The following is an 18,965-nucleotide window of genomic DNA, read 5'->3' as shown; positions in this document are numbered from 1 at the left end:
GACAAAGGGGAGGGAGGGGAGAGCCGGGCCCCTTTCTTCCATCTTACACTACCAAATCATTCATTTCATTTATACTCTTGGGGTGGGGGGGGGGGGGGGGGGGGGGGGGGGGTGTAAGTATGGACCTGTTAGGGATAAATTAGCACTTGTGCAGCATCCATTTAAAGCAGTGATTCTCAACCTTTTTCATTTCGAGGACCCCCGCAGTTTGATATGCGTTTAGTAGGCCTTTAATCTAGGTTACAATTATTATATATATTTTTTATCTCTGGGACCCCAAGCTGCACTCCTCAGTGGTAATGTAACTGTGAGTATGTACAAATGGAACAAAATGGTCCTGTATTTGGTTCCATTTGTACACACTCAAGAGTTACAGACCTATAAGGGTCCATTTGTTGCCTAAACTATCAGTCACATTTAAGTGGGGGCTTCCTGAATTCCCCTCAGGAACCCATGAGGGTCCCCGCCGGACCCCCACGTTGAGAACCATTTAACCCATTCATGTCATTTTAGATTTTAGCTAATCATTATTTTATACTTGCTATTCAAAAATAGCAGATATACAGTACAGAGGCACCGAGTGCTGCGCTATAAGCTTGTAGATCTGCTATTTAAAAAAATTAAATCTTTGCTTCTGGTTTTGAACTAAATATTTTGAGATGGGGGTCCGCGGCCAAATACATATAATTTTGGGGGTCCTTGACATGAAAAAGTTTGAGAACCACTGATATTATAGCATTTTTTTTTTTTTGCAGAAACCTGTTAGGATTTAGAAGACATTAGTATGCGTACCCGGATTGAATGGGTTAATAAAAATAAAAAGATTGTTGGAGAGTGGTCTTGTAGAGTGGTCCTTGGTGGGGGGTCCAGAGCAGGAACTCGTGGTAAGCTGTGGTCCTGCTTTGTGTTCCAGATACCAGGAACCAGGTGGAGGACATTGAAGGAGCGCTGCTGAAGCAACTGAAGGCGTCAAAGGACAGCGGCATCGCCGTCAAGAAGCCTGAGGAGGAGAATATTAGCTTCACAAACAACGGTAACACAGGGTGGAGCGCCACCTACTGCTGGGAATTGCGTTGTGGCTTAGTTAATAGTGTTTTTTTAAGTTATTCATGAGACGTTTTATCAAACATTTTATGGCTGGGGGGGTGTGTCCAAAGTTTTGTCATAGGGGGCCATATTTAAATATATGAAAATACCGTCGGGGCTGACTGCACCTCCTGTTATACTATAGGGGTTCCCCTAAAAAAAAAAAAGATTAAATAAATAAAAAACATATTTTTTTAACATGTGTTTCAATCTAAAAATGATTAAAAATAGTACATTTTACCCATCTCATTAGGTACTGTAAATGTGATTGATTGAAGTAGTAGGCCTACAGTCAACAGTCATACTAAAATACATTACAAAGTTTATGTGCATAAATTACCTCCACGGTTAGGTGGGGTCGCGAGTCAATGGCCGCAATATTTTGGGGTCGTGGGCTGAAAAGTTTGGGTACCCATGTACTATACCTTTTGGACCGTAACAAAGTCACATAAAAATGCATTGTGTTACAACCAATTTTATTTAACTACAGCGCAATATCTCATTTGTGCCGTGAACAAAAACAAAAACAATTCATCCTGTTGTTGTTTTTTTCAGCCTTTTACACACGCACTGCATCGCTATTATATTTACAGTCCATTAAACAGTGTAGCCAAATGTAACCAGGTGTGTTTTTCTCTTGTTCTCTCTCTCTCTCTCTCTCTCCCTCTCCCTCTCTCAAAATAGCAGATATACAAGCTCATAGCGCGGCACCGAGTGCCGTGCTATGAGCTTGTAGATCTGCTATTTTTGAAAAATCTTGAACATTTTATGCAAATCTATGTATGTACTTCTGGAGGTCCCTGGAACAAAATATTAAGACCTGGGACGCATCTGTGTCACTTTTAGATTTCTTTAGGCTATTCAAAAATAGCAGATCTACAAGCTCATAGCTCATGAGCTTGTAGATCTGCTATTTTTGTAAAATCGTGAAAAGGTGCAAATCTTTGTATATGTAGGCTATATATTTTTTAAAGCGATTTAGAAAACTTTTTTTTTTTAATCGGCCTCAGGTCTTAATGGGTTAATTTACGGGAAAAAAATCCAAAAGTTAGAGGTAGAGAGTATGGAGGTTTCTGCCACGAAATGTAATGTTTTCTCTTGTTCTCTCTCTCTCTCTCTCTCTCTCCAGGCCTCTCCACCGTCCCGTACTTCACCACCACGACCACCACCACGGCGTCTGTCACCACGCAGACCGCAGCCACCACCACCACCACCACCACCACCCGCGCCACGGCCACCTCCTCCCCGTACGTGACGCGCCGCCCGGCGCCCGGCACCACCCGCCGCCTGCACCCCGGCGGCAGGCGGACCACCACGACCGCCTCGCCCCCCGTGACCACGCCGCTCCCCACCACCACCACCCCCCTGCCGCCGACCACCACCACCAGGGTCGCCTCCGCCTCCACCGTCAGGACCCACAACAACAATAAGCCCGGCAGCAAGCCGGCCCCCTCCCCGAGGCCGTGCGACTCGCACCCGTGCCTCCACGGGGGCACGTGCGAGGACAGCGAGGGCGACTTCAGCTGCAACTGCCCGGCAGGGCGCGGGGGCTCCGTGTGCGAGAAAGGTGAGTTAGGGATGATTCATGATTTTTTTTCGTAAAAGAAATGTAAAAAGACAAACCGCGTTTTTGAAAATAAACTCAATTAGATTTTGGCAATTCGTGTGACACATAAAACTAGAAATGATGACGCAGTCATATTAATATTATGTTCCGCACGGAACCAAATGGACCCGTGGTCCTGTACCTTTTCGCATGGAGTGGCAAATCGCTGTTGGAGGCGGCACTGTGTGTGTGTGTGTGTGTGTGTGTGTGTGTGTGTGTGTGTGTGTGTGTGTGTGTGTGTGTGTGTGTGTGTGTGTGTGTGTGTGTGTGTGTGTGTGTGTGTGTGTGTGTGTGTGTGTGTATGAGGAGTCAAGTCAATAGTTTGTTTGGTGGCGACGACCACACGTTTTTTTCTTTTTTTAATAGTTTGTTTGGTGGCGAAGACCACACTTTTTCTTTTGTTCTGGGCTACTATGATCCCATAGCATGGGAGGACGCCCGTCGTTCAGAGTATGGGGAAGTCTCGGGGGAAGTCTCCCCATTGGCTTAAAGGCTTGAAGCCAATGATGAAAAGGTCGCTAGAAGGTTTTTAGAAAGTGTCGAGAAAGTGTTGAGTAGTTGATCAGTCTCAAGCAACCTGGTAAAAAAAAAAAGAATTGCAATAAAAAAATGCTTCTCGATAATTTGATTAATTGAACAAGTAATCGAAAGAATAACTGCTAATCTATTGTAAAATCATGGATAGTTGCAGCCACAAAAAGTGGTTTCCCATCCCACCCCGCCCCCCAAATCCAGGAGGTCACCCTCAGTCCCTTTGCTACCGCGCTTCGTTCACTTTTTCTTTTGATAATGCCCCCGAATCTCATCTCTTCTCTTCTATTCAAAAGCAGCGAATCCTCTCACTTCTCTCCTCACTTACCCGAACTCATTCCGAACTCGAGATGTTCTAATCTACAGTGGGACTTGCCCCCGCCGCGTCGTCTCCAACTTTGAATCGATTTCCTGGAAGAAACTTGTGAAGAGGCTTTAGATGTGGTTGACCCAGACGCGGTCTTCTTCTCCCTCGCCCAAAACACACCATCAGAGAGACTCACACAGACTCACACAAAGCACAAACACCTCCAAATTGAACCAGCGCCTCTGAGCCATTTGCATAACAGTCAGTCACTGGCAGGCAGAAACCTTGTATCTCCATGTTTCAACTTTCAACAGAAAAGATGGTTAAGTCTGTCTGTGGGTTTTATGAATGTTGAACCAATTTAACCCATTAATACCTGGAACGCATCTGATATAGAAACATATGTTTTTTCAGAAAACTGATCTTAACCCATTAAGACCTGGAACTGTGTCATTTTTAGATTTGAGCTAAAAAGCATTATTTTACACTTTGGGCTATTCAAAAATAGCAGATATACAAGCTCGTAGCGCGGCACCGAGTGCCGCGCTACGAGCTTGTAGATCTGCTATTTTTGAAAAATCGTGAAAATGTGTGCAAATCTTTGAATATATATATTCTTTTAAAGCGAACATTTTTAACTCAAGTCTTTGCTTCTGGGGGGTCCCTGGAACAACATATTTTGATGGGGGTCCGCGGCCAAATACATATCATTTTGAGGGTCCTTGACATGAAAAAGATTGAGAACCACTGATATAGAAACATACGTTTTTTTCAGAAAACTGGTCTTAATGGGTTAAAGTATTAACAAGAGGCTTGGGACTTAAATAATAACTACATAGGATCCATGGGAACACATGGTTCATCGTCAGTACATGCAAGGTTTCCACCCGACAGGGATAGACGCCTCATCCATTCAACATTACTGTAAGAGCCCATAAATCAGCCTGGGCGCTATGGGAGATCTCTTCAGACCGTCTGCCTCTTATTTCTTTGTTGTTGTTGTTTTTTGGTCTCTTTTTCTCTCTCACTCTCTCTCTCTCTTTTTGGTCCATCTCTCACCACTCCTGAGTTTTGGGACATGGAACGGTCTCTCACAGCTGCATCTTAACCCATTAAGACCTGAAGCCGATTCTACAAAAGGTCTTCTAAATCCCAACAACAGTATTCTGAAAAACCTATATTTCTATATCAGTGGTGCTCAAACTTTTTCATGTCAAGGACCCCCAAAACTATATGTATTTGGCCGCGGACCCCCATCTCAAAATATTTTGTTCCAGGGGGTCCCAGAAGCAAAAATTTGAGTTAAAAATGTTGTTGTGTTGTTTTCACGATTTTTCAAAAATAGCAGATCTACAAGCTCGTAGCGCGGCACTCGGTGCCGCGCTATGAGCTTGTAGATCTGCTATTTTTGAATAGCCAAAGTGTAAAATAGTGCTTTTTTTTTGCTAAAAATGACACAGATGCGTTCCCGGTCTTAATGGGTTAAGATAATTGACACTAATTGCCTTGATGGGGGATTAGCTGGTGAGAATCAGTATGTGTTTAGCGTTAGAGTGGCTAAATGAAATATCGGGCGCGGCGCACAGCCAGCCCTCCCCGAGATCAATCAAGTCATTAAAAAGCGAAGGGGAACTCATCAGCGACCCATTCTACCCCTCCGAGAGAAACAGCGGCGGGAGAAAGTACTCCCATTCTGTACTTGAGTAAAAGTAGCAATGCCACAGCGTAAAATTACTCTTATACAAGTAATAGGCATGTCTTCAAAAATGTTGTTGAGTAAAAGTACAAAAGTATTGGCTTAAAAAATATACTTAAAGTACCAAAGTACAAGTATGAAACTTTTTCAAAAATAGCTGATTGAATATCCAAAGTATTAAATAGGGCTTAACGGGTTGTTTATTTTGTAATGATAATCTGAATCTGCAAAATAAACTAGTTACTAAATCTGTCAAATCATTGTATTGTTGTATATTTGCTTCTGAGATATAGTGGAGTAGAAGTATAATGTATAAAAAACTGACGCTGTAGTAGGATCATGTCGGGCGTTAATTTACGAAAAAAACACAAAACGTAACAATATGGAGATATGAGGTTTCTGCCACGAAATGTACTTAGTTTACTTTCCACCGCTGCTCATCAGCATTCTATTCTCCTCTCTGAGCGGAGAGGACGCACACAGAGACAGACTGACACCGAGAGGCGGACAGAAACACAGCCTGACAATAAAACAGCCCAAGAGAGAAAATGGATGATAATGATCATAATTGTTGACTGGCTGGGAAAAAAATGAAAATGGTTTGTGTGCGTGTGTGCGTGTGCGTGTGCGCGTGTGTGTGTGTGTGTGTGTGTGTGTGTGTGTGTGTGTGTGTGTGTGTGTGTGTGTGTGTGTGTGTGTGTGTGTGTGTGTGTGTGTGTGTGTGTGTGTGTGCGCATGATGTGTGGTGGAGCTTGTACATTTATGCATACTAAGGGGTGCAACAGTTAATCGAACTAATCGTTTTTAACTGATTTAAAAGAAATGTCGATAATTTTATATAATAGCCGATTAATAATCAATCCCTATATTTTGGGAATGTCATTATAGGCAAAAAACGTTTCAACATTTCCTTTTTTTTTGTGGAAAATAGCAGATCTACAAGCTTGTGTCACATCACTATGCATCGTGAGCTTGGCGGCTATTTTCACTATTTTTGTATGACACCCTAGTATAAAATAACACTTGCTTAATTAGTTGATATATATATGTATATATTTTAAACACGCAACTCGATAGAATAATAAGAAGAAGAAAATAATAATAATTAGTGCTGCAATGGATGGATCCATTGCAGCACTAATGCATTACCTTTGCACGGCCTGTCTATCAGCGAATAGCAAATAATCGTGCGGTAATACTGTGTCGATTCATCGGAACACATCAGTGTGCAGCGTCGTTGACGTCAGTCTCTGTGCGTTTTGTTTTTTTCAGTCATTAACTACTTCATCCCGTCGTTCGGCGGCAAGTCCTACCTGGCCTTCAACACCATGAAGGCCTACCACACGGCCCGCATCGCCATGGAGTTCAGAGCGTCCGAGATGACCGGCATCCTCCTCTACAACGGCCAGGAGGGCAAGAAGGACTTCCTCTCTCTGGCTCTCATCAACGGCAAAGTGGAGCTCAGGTGAGCGTGCTGGCTAGCTGGCACCGCTAGACTACACCCAGTGTCCCTCTTGGATAGGTTTTTGGAGGGTTTGATTGAATGTTTTTTATCTCTGCCCTCTGATGTGGTTTTCAAGTGGCAGACACAACGAAAAAACAGACTTGTTTCAGGATACTGTGTCAAAGGCTTTGTGCACGGCAGCCACATTGGAAAGATATCGGGCCGCTTCCATACTTCCTTCACAGGTGTTACCAATGATACTAATGAAGGCTCCGTTCCATTCTGCTCAAACAGAGTCAGGGTGCTGATATTGTGCATGTCGGCTCACTGGAAACACTCTGCTACACCAGCGGGTCTCAAAGTGTGGTCCAGGGACCCTCATGGTTCCTTGAGGGGGTTCCAAATGGCACCTTACGGGTGTGTAACTGTGAGGGTGTACAAATGGAACCAAATGGACCCGTAAGGGTCCATTTGGTTCCATTTGTACACCCTCAGAGTTATGGGGGTGTGAAATTAAAAGGTTTGAGAACCACAGTGCTACACTACAGAACAGAGCCTTCATTTACATCATTGGTAACACCTGTGAACAGCCATATTTCTTTCCAATATGGCTGCTGTGCATAGAGCCTATTGCCAAGGTGGCATTACAAATTGTACGTGTGTATTTTTGGAATTTCAAATAGATACAGTGAACAGAGAGACCGCAAAGGCGGGAGAGAGGGGGATACCATGCATTAAAGACTATATAGCCTTATGTGGTATGCGCTCTTACTCCGTAAGGGGCACCCCGCTTACAAATTGTATTGAAATACAAATAAGAATGCAGTGGACAAATGTAGAGATGTATTATAGCCGGTACACAATCTGCCTCGGGCAAATCCCCGGAGCCTTCTCCTCCGTGTTAGGGCTTTGCTTTCATTCGGTCAGACTTATCATTTTAATGCCCCCCCATAATCCAACCGTAGTTACACTAACGCAGATCGAAATCTAAAGTAAATTGAAGGAGAACATTAGTCGGCAGTGCTTTAACCCATTAAGACCTGGAACGCATCTGTGTTAGATTTGAGCTAAAAAAAAGCATTATTTTACACTTTGGCTATTCAAAAATAGCAGATATACAAGCTCATAGCGCGGCACCGAGTGCCGCGCTACGAGCTTGTAGATCTGCTATTTTTGAAAAATCGAGAAAATGTGTGCAAATTAATATTCTTTTAAAGCGAATATTTGTAACTCAAATCTTTGCTTCTGGGGGTCCCTGGAACAAACTATTTTGAGATGGGGGTCCGCGGCCAAATACATATCATTTTAGGGGTCCTTGACACGAAAAAGTTTGAGCACCACTGATATAGAAACATAGGTTTTTTCAGAAAGCTGTTAGGATTTAGAAGACATTTGTAGAATCGGCTTCAGGTCTTAAAGGGTTAAATGAGGCACTGAGTCAATCCTAGGAGTGCCACGGTCAGATTACCTCCCACTGCTTTGCGGATCCTGGATGTGCGGGAGAAGAACTCATTACGCTCGGTAGGTAATTGGTCTCAGCTCAATAATGGTGCGTGTGTGTGGGTGCACAGACACAAAGAAAAGCTCTTTTCAATGAAGATGTGGCCTTGCTATAACCAGCAGATAGAATGTTAATTCACAAAATTATATTAATAAGAGGACATGTGGTGTGTTATGTCAAAACCCTCACCTCCTGTCCTGTCCTTCTCCACTCCGTTTGTCATGAAAAGAAAGAATACATTGCCCACTCTTTTTTTTATTATCAATATTAATAAGAGAGTTGGGTCCTTATTTCTTTTCTTTATTGAACCAGGTAGTAGGAAAACATAGTGGGAGACAGCTGGGAGGGAGACGGTGTAGGAGAGACATACGGTAGGAGAGCTGGGAGGGAGACAGTGTAGGAGAGACAGACGGTTGGAGAGCTGGGAGGGAGACAGTGTAGGAGAGACAAACAGTAGGAGAGCTGGGAGGGAGACAGTGTAGGAGAGACATACGGTTGGAGAGCTGGGAGGGAGACAGTGTAGGAGAGACATACGGTTGGAGAGCTGGGAGGGAGACAGTGTAGGAGAGACATACGGTTGGAGAGCTGGGAGGGAGACAGTGTAGGAGAGACAGACAGTAGGAGAGCTGAGTGGCGGACAGACAGTAGGTCAGTTGAGTGGCAGACAGACAGTAGGTCAGTTGAGTGGCAGACAGACAGTAGGTCAGTTGAGTGGCAGACAGACAGTAGGATAAAATAAAATAAACAAGGCATACCAAAGAGGGAAAAAAATTAAGAAAACAATGAATATCATTCCGCTAATGAGCATGTGATTGCACCCTTAAGACCTGGAACGCATCTGTGTCACTTTAGATTTCTTTGGCTATTCAAAAATAGCAGATCTACAAGCTCATAGCGCGGCACCAAGTGCCGCGCTATGAGCTTGTATATCTGCTATTTTTGAAAAATCATGAAAAAAAAAATAGTTAAAAAAAATTTAAAAAAAATGTTAGGATTTAGAAAACATTTTTAAGAATTGCCTCAGGTCTTAATGGGTTAATAACACCAAACAAATTGTATATATATATTTTTTTCATACCCACAGGTTCAACACGGGTTCGGGTCCGGGCACGCTGGTCAGCACAGTTGCGGTCAAGCCGGGCCGCTGGCATCAGCTGGTGGTCAGTCGCATTCGACGCACGGCGACGCTGAGCGTGGACAACGAGGCGCCCATCCACGGAGAGAGCCCCCGTCCCACCGACGGACTCAACCTCGACACCCCCATGTTTGTCGGAGGAGTGACGGAGGACCTCGTGCAGGAGTAAGACTCTTCAGAAAAGTCTAAGGACATCTAGTACCCACTTTTTTTTATGGGGGGGGGGGGGGGGAGATATCAGGGAACGTTCATGCTTAATGGTAGTGATCATAGCGAGAGAGAAATATGTTTTTCTCTTGTATTTCTAATGCATTGGTTCTCAAAGTGGTAACTCCCCAGGGGTCCTTGGGGAGGTACCCGGGGGTCCCCAGAATTGTTTTTGAAAGATCATGAGAATTTGTGCAAATCTTTGTATATATATATATATAGAGGGACGGGAGGGCCGCGAGTAGCCTGGCCCGCACATTGGAGACAGTAGGGCGTGTAGACATTCATTGCAACAGCGGTGCTGGTTTCTCGCACATGATTTGGCAACACCCAGAGCCCATGATGGTCCGCTTGTTTTTCATTTATGTGGCAACACCCGGAGGCAAAAACGAAACCGAAACTTAACTTGTGCTAAAGGGTTTCCCCTTCCGGTGTGGTCGCTACTGTGGCAAAATATTGTTGGACGATAATAATTATGCTCCAAAGAGGCAAATATATAGTGAGCAATGGAAAGTGGACGAAACAATGCGTAAATGTAGTGCGCACATTGTGGCTAGTGTTGTAGTGACATGTGATATGTTGTTGTGTTGATACTGAAACAATGAAATGGCTTCAGGGGGTGACAGGAAGGGCAGACTTTATCCAATTTTTTTTTTAAGCGAACATTTGTAACTCAAATCTTTGCTTCCGTTCTGGAGGGTCCCTGGAACTAAATATTTTGAGATGGGGGGTCTGCGGCCAAATACATCTAATTTTGGGGGTCCTTAACCTGAAAAAAAGTTTGAGAACCACTGTTCTAATGGCCTTCTTGTGTCTTCTGTCCAGTGTGAAGGAGAGGACCTCGGTGGGGACGGGCCTGGTGGGCTGCATCCGTCTGCTGGACATCAACAACCGCGTGTACAACCTGCAGGAGAGCCAGGGAGATGTCCTGTTCGGCAGCGGCGTGGGCGAATGCGGCAACAACCCCTGCATGCCCAACCCCTGCAAGAACGGAGCCTCCTGCCAGGTGAAGGAGGCCGAGATGTTCCACTGCAAGTGTACCAGCAGCTTCTGGGGTGAGTTTTTACCTTAACCCACTTGAACCCCAGCGCCCCTTTTCTGAGGAGAACTTTAGCCAAAAGTAGCAGATCTACAAGCTCACAACGAGGCGTTGTGAGCTTGTAGATCGGCTACTTTTGGCAAAGATGTATATAGGTGTAGAGGGAAAAAAAGAGCAGACCAAGTAAACAAAAAAAGTTTAATCTGAAACACAATTTTACACAATATAGAGGGGGTCCCTGATTCGTCTCTCTCTCAGCTAGGGGGTCCTTGGCCTGAAAACATTGAAGACCCCTGGCCTACAGTGTATACAAGCTCATGACGCGTCGCGACCGCGTTGTGAGCTTGTATATCTGCTGTTTCCGTTATTTTTGAGAATGTGTTTGAAGTCAAATAGAAAATGGTTATGTGTTTCTTTGGGTTTTATAAATATTGAACCAAGGAAATGTATTATTAAGAGTTTGCGTCAACGAAATGGATCTAATATCAACACAGGTCAATTATTCCAATCCAAAAGAGCTTTAAAAAGTATGGCTCTCTTGCCAATAGTTTTCTTAGAGCTAATTTCTTCCCAACACTGCATGTAAAGCAATTTCGAGATCAAGGTAGAACATTGATTCCACAGTTAACTTTAAGTAAGACACAATTAATATGTGATTTGAATCTAAAGTTCAGGCCATTACAGCAAGATATTGCATGTACACAGCAGCCTCCAGGATTCTGCTGTGTAGGAGCTGTAACGACAGACACCGTCTTTGTTTCAACATCAAGTTGGCCTCAATGGAAACAAGCCATAGGCTTTCTTGGGTTTAAAAGCCTCTTAGCAGACCTTGTATTGATCTGCACTTTCCTGTGTTGTTGTTTTTTTGCAAACTGCTAATAAAGTATTCAATCAAGCAATCAATGAGATGAAAATGGAGTCAGAGCTCCACTGTGCTTACAACTCGGAGAGTTTAATTCTCTGACCCATTCCTCCCAGTTTGATCTACAAGCCCACAAGCTTGTAGATCGGCCTTTTTTGGCACGCTACACCGGCGAACAAATAAAGGCCAGTTCACTCCACCACGCGCACAACGCGCACAACGACGGTATTGACATGCGTGAAGTGAGAAGTGACGCTCCAATAGCAATATATCACCAATTGGAAGCATCGCGACGCCGCGTGCTGCAGGGAGAACAACATGAGACCCCGCACGGTGCGAGACATGATCAAGTTGCCTGAAACAGGCCGCCGGTTGCGGGGTTTGTACAAAGGCAATAACGGGGGCGGCTGTTTTGATGTGCGCCATTCGTAGCCGGTCTGTTTTAGCCTTCAGTATACTCTTAAATCAGACTTCTGTTTCCCAGTTCTAGACTCGGGGAGACTAAACTTTTGCCGCAGCACACAGCAAACATGAAAGAGGCTTACACTGTGTATAGACCAAAGCTCAGCGCGCACTGGCCTTCAACCCCCCCTACCCCCCCCCCCCCCGTCCCCCCCCCGTCCCCCCCACACCTCCTGTCGCTCGCTCCACCTCCACAGTTCACCAGCTTGCGGCTAATAAGCGACTCCGGGAGAAGAGTGTGTAGTTGAGTGTAGAGCCCGCCATTAGAACCCAGCCAAGCGTGGAAAACCTTCTTTGCTTCTTTTTTTTTTGTGCCCTCTCTGACTGCACACAAAACGTCCACACAGCCGAGACGTGAGCAAGAGAGCCAGAGAGAAAGAAAATTTCTCGGGGAAAAGCTGGGAAAAATCCGCTCGGTTTGCAAAAAAAAAACTTTGATTTATCTGGGGTTTCATGTTTGTTAACATTGTGTTTACACGCGGAGTCAGAGACTGAAACGTTTTTCTGTCAGTGTGCGTCACGGACAGAAAAGCGAGCGGCCGTGCTTTTTATGATGACATTGGATGAAATATGTACTGTGTTATATGCTCTCTACATCTGTGGTTTCCCAACCTGCGGGCCGGGGACCACTAGGCTGGGCCGTGAGGATGTCGCAAGTGGGACCCCAAAGAATTGTCAAAAACACTACGATTTTTTTAATCACCGGGGACACGTCTGTGTCATTTTAGATTCCTTTGGGCTATTCAAAAATAGCAGATCTACAAGCTCATAGCGTGGCACCGAGTGCCGCGCTATGAGCTTGTAGATCTGCTATTTTTGAAAAATCATGAAAATGTGTGCAAATATTAGATTCTTTTCTTTTTTAAGCGGACATCATTTATAACTCAAATCTTTGCTTCTGGAGGTCCCTGGAACCAAATGTGTTACAAATGTTCGCTTTAAGAAAATATATATTTAAAGATTTTCAAGATTTGTCAAAAACGGCAGATCTACAAGCTCATAGCGCGGCACTCGGTGCCGCGCTATGAGCTTGTAGATCTGCTGTTTTTGAATAGCCAAAGAAATCTAAAATGACAGATGTGTTGAAAGGGTTAAAACCTTGTAGAAAAAAAAAAAAAAATCCTCGCGATACCGTTGAGTAGGATCTTCACGTATAGGCTACTATATTAGTTCTGTTGATCCAAGCCGCAACGCCTACTGCATCTGAGCACCGTTTCTGAGATATTCAAGTTGGGTTCTTGATCCGGGAAAAGGTTGGGAACCGCTGGTCTATGGCCATGAACAACAAAAAAAAAGCGAGCAGCCTGCTTTAATGATGACATTGGATGAAATATGTACTGTATGCTTCTACATGCAAGCCACCAGGGACAGGACAAGGGAGCAGCCTTGATAGTGAAAATGAGACGAGCCCCACTGGGGGAACAGTTAAGTCAATCACTCTGTCATCCTGGCAGACTGGACGGACGCGATTGCCTAATGGGTCAAAGTCAAGTTTATGTGCATAGCCCTTAATCACTGCTCAAATCTCCAAGGGGTTTTTACAGGCCTATACAGTACGTTTAACAAAGGAAACAAAACAACACACCCCCTCTCCTTGGACCCTCGATCGGGTGGGGGGGAAAAACTCCCAAGAACAAGCCCTATGATGGGAAAGCAAGAGGACTTTCCAGGGTGGACAAGCGTGCAATAGGGGGAGAGAGGGTGATATGTACCAAACAACGCAAAACTAACACAAGAACAAAACAATCAGTTGTCCATACTAGTAAAGTGATAGTAGTACTGTAGTAACAAATTACACATGGTAGTATAAGTTGTACAGTAATAAGTGAAATACAGTGAGTGATTTCAAATAGTTAATTTAACCAGTTGTAGCTCTGAGTAGGTACAAATGTAACCAAATGGAACTGTAAGGGTCCATTTAGTTACATTTTGGGCATTAAAGGGACACAGTCAGGTGTTGCATATCCAACTAGGGGCATGCATTCCCATCTTGAATTCAGCAGACCGGTGCCCAGTCTAGTATCAAAAGTAACTTTTGCTTAATTGACAGTACGACTTTGAATTAACATTTCAAAAGAGCGAATTCCACAAGGCAGTTGTTATAGAATATTCTGTCTGACGTGGATCAGTTGAGGTCGTTTGGAGTGGGGTGCACCCCAAGAGAGACTGCGCCGGGCAAATAAAGACACGAAGAAAGGAGATTAGGAGAGCAGGAGCAAACGCAAAGAGAGGAGAGGATACTCAGAGAGAGAGAGAGAGAGAGACGGATGAAAGACAGCCTCCGGAGATCAAGTCAGAGCGAGGGAGAGCCCTCAGAACTCAGCGGGGAGAGGTTCATTACCGTGCCCCCACCCCCCCTTTGCCTCACGCGCCCCCCGCTGCTAAGGTAATGACGGCTGAATCCTGACGGGTGGGTGGGCCGAGTTCAAGACCACGGACCAGCGTGCTGTAACCTCTCTCGCCGTCGCCGTTGGCCCAGAAACACGCAGTGGCGTGGCGGGACGGCGCTCTCCACTGTCTAATCTGGACATGTACAGTTACAGTAATATTTCCAAATCCTATTAGAGAGTGACCTCTATTAACAGGGGGAATGCTAAGCCTGCTCTCTCCCCGCCACCCTTTGGCTCTCTCTCACATGGATGAAAGAATATCGTTATAACCTTTTATGTCCAAAACCTCTCTAGTCAATACTTTTCACTGGTTAAAATTTAACCAATAAATAGTTTGTATAAATATTTAATATTTATTTAAAAAACACAGACAGACTGAACCACTTTCAGCCTGGCGTCCCTATTGTGGGCATGTCTTTCTAGAATAAAATGTTCAATGAATTCTTTAATATTCAGAAATGGCAGAAGCAGCCGAATAGGCTTTATCCACAGCAGCCATATTGTAAGACTTTCACACCAATGATACAAATGAAGGCTCTGTTTCATTATGGTCAGACGGAGTCAGGGACAGGGTGCTGATATAGTGCATGTTGGTGGCTCACTGGAAACACTCCCAAATGGCCCTTTATGGGTGTGTAACTCTGAGAGTGTACAGATGGAACCCGTGGAAATCTGAAATTCAAAAATCTGGGAACTACTGTGCTACACTAAATGGAACAGAGCCTTCATTAGTATCACTGGTAACACCTGTGAAGGAAGCGATAATATGGCTGCTGTGCATATAGAGCCTATTAGATCAGTTATTTTTGCTATTTTTGCGCACCACTGCTATATGAAAAAGTATGAAATAGGGTAAAATATGAAAAAAACATGAAAAGAGAAAAATTATTGGTTTATGCCTGACAGCGACGATGTGAGGATTTTATGAGGTGGTTGTTCATGTGGTTGATTTTCTTTTTTGCGCGTGCGTGTGCTTGTGTGTGTGTGCGTGTGTGTGTGTGTGTGTGTGTGTGTGTGTGTGTGTGTGTGCGTGTGTGTGTGTGTGTGTGCACGCGTGTGTTTGTTTGTGTCTAGGCCCGACGTGCGCTGACGCCCATGACCCGTGCGAGCCCAGCAGGTGCCATCCGTCCTCACAGTGCCAGGTGCAGCCGGAGGGGGGCTACAAATGCGAGTGCCCCATGGGACGCGAGGGAAAGCACTGCGAGAAAGGTAATTAGAGCACTAATGACCATCGCTGTCGCCGTAATTTTGCGCGCCGGGTGAGAATGAATTGTTGTTGATGCTATAGGTCTGGCTGCGGAAAGACCTGAGGCAGCGGCATGGCACAGCATAGCGAAACCTCTCTCCGTATAAATCAGTCCCCGGCTCCCGCGGAGTTCACTTAGAGGAGCGCTAGATCTCGCTAATCGTCGTATAGGTCTCCTTGTATCCTTTGGTGTACAGTAAATCAGTTCTCCACCATGCAGCAGCACAGCCTCAGTAAGATCAGTGCGGGGGCATGGGGCCTCAATTGGGTATGGCCAGGCATGGCAGCTGCCGTGTCTTGGCTCCCTGTAAAATATAAATTCTAAATTCTAAAAGTGATTATAAATGTAAAAGAAACTAAAATCCTTAATTTATGAAATGTCTCCGTGTTGATTATTATTTAACAAAAAAAATGCTAATCTAATCAAAATGACCGACAGCAGCAGTCATCCCTGGATGCATTCTTCACTAATAAATCGCCTTATTTATTTGCTATAGCCTATAGCCCAGTGATTCTCAAACTTTTTCATGCCAAAATGATATGCATCTGGCCGCGGACCCCCCATCTCAAATATTTTGTTCCAGGGACCCCCAGAAGCAAATATTTGTGCTACAAATGTTCGCTTAAAATATATATATATTCAAAGGTTTGCACACATTGTCACGATTTTTCAAAAATAGCAGATCTACAAGCTCATAGCGCGGCACTCGGTGCCGCGCTATGAGCTTGTATATCTGCTATTTTTGAATAGCCAAAGTATAAAAGGTGAAAAATGATTGTGATTCTATATTAACACATTTTGCTGGGGACCCTGGAACCCCCTCAAGTACCCCTGGGAACCTTTGAGAACTTTGAGAACCAAGGCTATAGCCTATGGAATGAGTTGTTGAAATGTTTACTGACCATTGATAGTAATGCTGTGAGCGTGACCTTGCCATACCTTTAGCTTCTGCTCAACTGGCGGCATTGAGTCAGTGTTTTTCAGCCGGTGCAGTCTGCCGCATGCTGCAAACTTCCCCCCAGTTGTCGTCCCGTTCTTCTCCTTTTGTTCCTGCGCCACCCGTGACATTTCCAGCCATCCGGAATCACGGAAGCAGATCAAACGCAGAGAGAGAACGGGGGGCCTCCACCTCCCGCGGGAACCCGCGGCACTGATGATTGGCCCCACCGGGGCCGCATCGACTCGGCTACGCTTGTTAGCCCATTAAGACCTGGAACTGTGTCCTTTTTAGATTTGAGCTAAAAAGCATTATTTTACACTTTGGGCTATTCAAAAATAGCAGATATACAAGCTCATAGCGCGGCACCGAGTGCCGCGCTACGAGCTTGTAGATCTGCTATTTTTGAAAAATCGTGAAAATGTGTGCAAATCTTTGAATATATATTTTTTTAAAGTGAACACTTTTAACTCAAATCGTTGCTTCTGGGGGTCCCTGGAACAAAATATTTTGATGGGGGTCCGCGGCCAAATACATATAGTTTTGGGGGTCCTTGACATGAAAAAGATTGAGCACCACTGATATAGAAACATACGTTTTTCAGAAAACTGTTGAGATTTAGGAGACATGTAGAATCGGCTTCAGGTCTCAATGGGTTAGCGAGTAAGCGCTGGTAGCTAGAGCCACCGCCAGCCAGCCAGTCCTCTCCCCGCTACCCTACCTACCCCTCCCTTCCCGCCCACAGGTGTTGTGTTCAAACGCATTTGCTGCTACTTAGCGCCGCGTGCAACCGCCAGGCCACAGCTGGGGGAAAAAAAGACCAGAGCCAGAAGCCTCGTTTGAAGTTTATCATTAGCACTTTTGGCAAGGTTCCCCCCCTTTTTTCTCCGTTGGCTTTCTTCTGGATGTTTACAGGAATATACAGGCTGAAGTGTGAAAATATGTCTGTATTTGAAACGCCATGAAAGAGAATATATTATTATCACACGCAGGTCTGAAGAGGCAGGCGCGCAGCAACGCCAGTACTCCAAAAAAAGGCACTCCCATGGTATTTTTTCCTGGTAAAAGGAAAAAATAAATAAAGCTGGCACGCTGGCAGTGGTGGAACTTAACTGAGCACATTTACTCAAGTACTGTAGTAAGTAATACTAGGTAACTTTTTCAAAAGAACGAAAGTAAAATTGTATATCTTGTGAGTGGCAAATGTTTCACAACACATATTTTCTATTGAAAGTGGACAGGGGCGTCTTTCCCGCGAAAATGACGTCACCCGGACGGAAAACGGAAACGGAAATGCACCGGTTTCCTGTTTGTCCCGGAACTACCGCGCTAGTTACACAAAGTTATTTCACGCTGTATTTATGGCATTATAGAATTTGAAGATGGAAAAACAACAGCAAAAGAAAACACAGCTCACGGTAACTAATGCTCCACTGGCTAAGACAAACGATCCGCAGAGAGTATAAAACAACAGAAATAACGCTTTCTGAAACGCTTCCGCCTTCCGGTGAAAACAAATGGAATTCTGGGAAATGCAGGCATCCACTAACGACCCGGTATAGTGACCAGCAGAGGCTGCTAAAAATCGTTATTTTGGGACTTACAAAGTACCCCTTTAAGTACAATTTAGTGGTGCTTTTACTTTACTTGAGTCCGTTTTTCAATACTTTATACTTCTACCCCACTACATCAGGCAGGCGGAGCGGCCTCCTCCTTTTCAAAGCCCCGAGTCCCGGTTAGCACAGTGATTAAAATAAATTGGGGTGAACCGAAATCAATGGCGGGCGAGCCAGAGCCTCTCGGCTCGCTCGGGGGGCTATTTTCTCTCTCTCTCTCTCTCTCTCTCTCTCTCTCTCTCTCTCTCTCTCTCTCTCTCTCTCGCTCTCTCTCCAACGATGAAATCGATGACATGACTAATCGCATCAGTCCGCCTAGCCCGCCATGATTAATGAGGAAGGGAGAGAGACAGCCCAGACAGGGCCCTGTGATAAAGACGCTAGCCATGACGCATATATATATATGTTGACTGGTGGCTGGTGGAGATCCCAAAGGTGAAATACTTGATCTTAATAATTCATAATGTTTGTTTAGCAGAGTTCGCTCAGAGCCTCTGCCTGAAGACCAAAAGCCTTGGCTATAGTGGATAAGATGTTTGGCTTTAGTGTTCCTTTTCTTGCGGTTCGAATCCGGTGGTGTAAAGTACATTTACTCAAGTACTGTACTTAAGTACACTTTGTAGGAATTTTTACTTTACTGGAGTATTTCCCATTTTCAATACTTTTACTAATACTCCACTACTTCTCAGAGGCAAATGTTGTACTTTTACTCCACTACAAGTATTTGAGTGTAGCAGAGTGGCTCACAGTCTTTGGCGAGGCGGTGGTTCAAATCCCGGGCACTGCACACGACCAATCTACTGTATACCCAGTAGTATGGGTAAATATGTACAGTCAATGTACAGTGGAGAGATGAGGAATATACAATCTGTCAGTGGTAAAAAAAAAGAAAACATTTA

The 18,965-nt window shown here is 44.6% G+C and overlaps 1 protein-coding gene across 1 annotated transcript in view; it reads left to right on the top strand.

Moving 5' to 3' along the window:
* agrn (agrin) overlaps nucleotides 1-18,965 on the top strand; it is a 376,705-nt gene that overhangs the window by 321,097 nt on the left and 36,643 nt on the right. Inside the window, 1 exon segment of the mRNA XM_084069276.1 lies at nucleotides 15,341-15,475. Within this exon segment, the coding sequence (XP_083925402.1) occupies nucleotides 15,341-15,475 (135 nt within the window).

Source organism: Gymnoscopelus microlampas (assembly GCF_963454915.1).
Source record: "Gymnoscopelus microlampas genome assembly, chromosome: 10".
NCBI lineage: Eukaryota > Metazoa > Chordata > Actinopteri > Myctophiformes > Myctophidae > Gymnoscopelus > Gymnoscopelus microlampas.
This window is presented reverse-complemented; position numbering and strand designations above follow the sequence as displayed.